The 4,149-nt window shown below is 35.4% G+C and overlaps 1 protein-coding gene across 1 annotated transcript in view; it reads left to right on the forward strand.

Annotated features, from left to right (window-relative positions):
• Positions 1 to 1,406: 1,406 nt before the first annotated feature.
• The window catches only part of LOC106875444 (cytoplasmic dynein 2 heavy chain 1), a 297,845-nt gene continuing 295,102 nt past the window's right edge, over positions 1,407 to 4,149 (forward strand). Inside the window, exons 1-2 of the mRNA XM_052974965.1 lie at positions 1,407 to 1,647; positions 3,782 to 3,972. Coding sequence (XP_052830925.1) covers positions 3,787 to 3,972 — 186 coding nt within the window. The 5' untranslated portion in view covers positions 1,407 to 1,647; positions 3,782 to 3,786. The remainder of the gene's footprint in view (positions 1,648 to 3,781; positions 3,973 to 4,149) is intronic.

Consider the following 4,149-nt stretch of genomic DNA (forward strand, 5'->3'; position numbering starts at 1 on the left):
CGCCCTACACGTGACAACAGCTAGTTCGGCAATGCTCCACAGGTCAGTAATGCACGGACACTGGACGAATGCATGCAGGACGGTTTCATCGCCCTGCGCACACCTCGGACAGGTCCGTCTGACAGCACTTCTGTGTCTGTAGAGCTTGTCTCGAATCAGCAGAGCTCCCCGGTAGCACTGCCAGGCCAGGGATTTCTGGAAGTTATCCACAGGCCCTGGCCCGACAGTCCTCCAGAAAAGACAAATTAGTTGATCCCTGTCGACGCCCAGAGTTTTCCCCGAGTACGTCATCGCTCTCTCCATCTACTAATCTCCTATAAAACCCCATGGTGGAACTTCTACCGACTGCGTTGTCCGACTAGCAGAAGGCAGTGAGCGCTTGCCGACACTCCGAATTCAGGTGCTAAGCACCCTTTCTTGGTCAAGGTGTTAAAAATTTTCAGGGTAACAAATGCCTCAAACGGTGCATAATGGCATAATGGAAAAATGTGTCGAAAATAATCTTCATCCTGGAAGATTTCTTTTCTTTGCAATTTCTATTTTCGCTTATGTTAAACACAATATTTTAATCATTTACAAATGTTTCTAAGTGAATAAAATTTCAAAAATGTAAGCTGTTTGTACAGTATGTTTGTATGTCTTAGCTTTCTTTAAACAGACAATATTTTAATGCTTTTTAAAATTATTTTCAAGTGAATACCACTACAAAAATTGGATTTTTTTAGGCACATTTAAAAAATATTCCAAAGTGAATATGACTTTAAAAATACGGTAGATATTTCGTAAAAGATCCGTTTGTAACTTCAGTGTGAAATAGTTATTTTCGAGTGCATTTAACGTATCTCCCCTCCAATGATTTGGCTGCTATTTCTAGTACGCCCTGCTACCACGTAACAGCTATTTGCGATAAAGGACCCGAAATACTTGTTACGTGGTAGCAGGGCGTGCAAGAAATAGCAGCCAAATCTTTTCAACTTAAGAAGCAAAACTCTCTTGCTGGGAAACTCAGAGTTTACCGGTGACCCAACAGATCACGGGTAGTCTAGTACATATATGTGTGTGTGTGTGTGTGTGTGTGTGTAAAACATGTACGTGCATAAATTGAAGGCAACGAGCAATGACGTAGACTTGCAGGAGCAGATTATAGAGAGAGAAAAAAGAAGAGGTTAAAGAAAGAGAGAGACAGACAGACAGAGAAAGAAAGAAAGAAAGAAAGAGAGAGAGAGAGAGAGAGAGAGAGAGAGAGAGAGAGAGAGAATGCTTCGACTGTTTACTAACACCGAACACCATGGAAGCAAAAGCGTGACAACAGTCAACCAATCAGTCTGCAGCTTTTAGCTTGTTTTTCGGTGTTTCATGACAATAATATCTTAATAAAAAAATTTCCGAAATTTCTTTCAATACTTATCAACATATTCCACAAGTTTTCTGCTCTTATTTACTGAAAATAGTTAGGTATATACTAATGATTAATGATTTGTGTCTGAAGTATTTTCATTATTGTAATCAATCAACATTTTCTTTTCAAAAATAATAATAAAGTCGTAAAATCTATTCTAAGTCTTCACTTACACCGCCCACTGGATAAACTTTAGATAAGTTGGGCGCCGAGTTTCCTTCATGTTATCCGATGTTCTTTTTCCAAAGGTAATTTTTTAATATTCTGTTGTGACATTTTTATTATTTTTCTCCTAAGCAAATTGTTGAATATAATGGAAAATTTTGCTGAAGTAGGCTGTTTATTCGTTAATTTTCTTTTGCTGCATCTATCAATGTTATGTTGTTATGGGAACTAATGACGGTGTTAGGGGAAACGACACAGTTTACCACATTCAAATGTCGTTTAATTATTGCCGTGGTATATCAAGCAAGAGTGTAACAAGTGTTTCGTTAACTACTTTGATATCGTTAATTAGCAAGGGCTACAAAGAACATTTGCAACATCTAAATGAGTGAAAAATAAAACCCACGCATTATATATATATATACACACACACAGAGCATCATATATATGCATGAATATTGTTGATGTCTTAAGAATTTTACATTTACTTCTACCTTGTACTTGAGAATTTATAAAGTTCAAGAGAACATGAAAAGGTAATTCTTTTTTTGGAACGTTGCATCTTGAAGTAGATAAGCTATTATTTATAGCATATATGTTTCAAGATCCAACGTTCCTAAAGATATATATATATATTTATTTGTGACTAAATTACTTGTTTGGGTAATCGTTAAAGTTAGAAAGTAACTGTCAAAATACAAGTTTTCGTAACTACATTAACAGTTTGTTTTTTTAAGTTATATATTGCAAATAATTAAAGTTATTCATTTAACTTTAACAATCAAACACTTTCACTGCGAGCCGAACTTAATTAAGCTCTTTCATTCATTTTACTTTGACACAGTGAAATTAAAATTAACATTCTTACGTTTGTGTTGAATAATTTTACAGTATATGAAGTCTTTTTCTTGTGAAATGGAAAACAAAATTTAGAAGTTAAAGGAATAATAATAATAAAAAAAACGTAGAAAGTAATTTTTTTCCTTCGTTTTATACTATAAGTTATTCATGTGTATATTGCACCGTAAGATCTAATGTTTATAATACCGTCGGTTGAAGTTTTTTATTTTATTTTATATAAATGTATGAGGTGACTGTATTAAAATTTATAACTTGTTCATGGACAATAAACAGATTTGTTATTTTCTTTTTCTTTAATGTCGTTCTAGACATGAGATATTCATTGATCTAAATCGGCTATTTCCCAGTTTTTATTAATGTTGCATTTTCATTTGCTTTTTTATCGACTTAACGTTTTTCTCTGAAACAAAGTTGCATCACCATTCTGATGGCTTAGCAGAATCAGTTGAGGAGGACAAAGTGCCTTGCAATAAATATTTAGTTTGCGTCCCTTCTCCTTCTGAGTTCGAATCGCGCAAGTCCACTTTGCCTTCTATGTTTCATCAGTTCCATGAAATCGGTATCAGGATGGTTTAATTTAAGATATGGTCGTTTGTTAGATTCATTAGAGCGCCAGACATCTCATATTGTAGACGTTTGTGTTGTAAGCTCCAGTCCTGCCGAGGACAACTTTGCTCTTCATTCTTTCGATAAGATGAAATACCAGTCCTGGATTGGCATCGATTTAACCCTTTGCTTACCCCGTGTGTCACCTGTATATACAGGACATTTCCGTGGCGTCCATGCATCATGTATGGTATACAGTCCCAATTTTTTTTTCAACCACCTAAGTAATTTGGGACTTACGAAAGGAAAGTTTCTCAGAATGTATGAAACAAGGACTAACTAAAAGCCTGAAAACAAGCATGAACGTGTAGGACAAACTTACGAAAATGCTTTGGGCAGGCAAAATGTATTCTAGGTGTCAGATTATACAAGTCTAAGGAGATTATGTTCTCTTCCATCACAAATTGGAGCTCCTAAGCAAGAAATCGTTTCACTTTCAAATTCCGCTGAGGTCGACTTTGCCTTTCATCCTTTTGGGGTCAATTAAATAAGTACCAGTTACGCACTGGGATTGATGTAATCGACTTAATCTTTTGTTTGTCCTTGTTTGTCCCCTCTATGTTTAGCCCTCCTGTGGGTAATAAAGAAATGAATGTACTCAGAACATAAAGATGGATGAAATATCACTTAAGCATTTTGCTTGGTGTGCTAACAATTATGCTTCTTTGCTCTCGTACACTCTACACTAATAATATAAACTGATTTGCTTTTCTGATGTTTCTTTTTCTTCTTGTTTCTCTTCTTAAATAGAAAACATGGCTGGAGATTCCCGTAAAGAATTTCTACTGACATCTGTAGCTAATCATTTCAATATCCAGCTGAAAGATAACAATGTCTTGTACCAGAATGAAAGCCTCAATAACTTCCTTGATGATGAGAGTACAACCATCTTGTCTTGTTATGTTAAAAGCAACACAAAGCAAATATTGTTCAACAATAGCGTAAGTTAATGGTTACCTGTTCAAGTTGTTCTTTATTTTCCCATTTATAAAATCTGATCTCAGATATTCATTCATAAAGTAAAGCTGGTGCCCACCTCTTGGGGTTCGTAGTCTTTTGAGCTGGCACAAAGATACACACACACACATATATGTGTGTGTGTGTATATATATATATAT

This window comes from Octopus bimaculoides, chromosome 20 (genome assembly GCF_001194135.2).
Source record: "Octopus bimaculoides isolate UCB-OBI-ISO-001 chromosome 20, ASM119413v2, whole genome shotgun sequence".
NCBI lineage: Eukaryota > Metazoa > Mollusca > Cephalopoda > Octopoda > Octopodidae > Octopus > Octopus bimaculoides.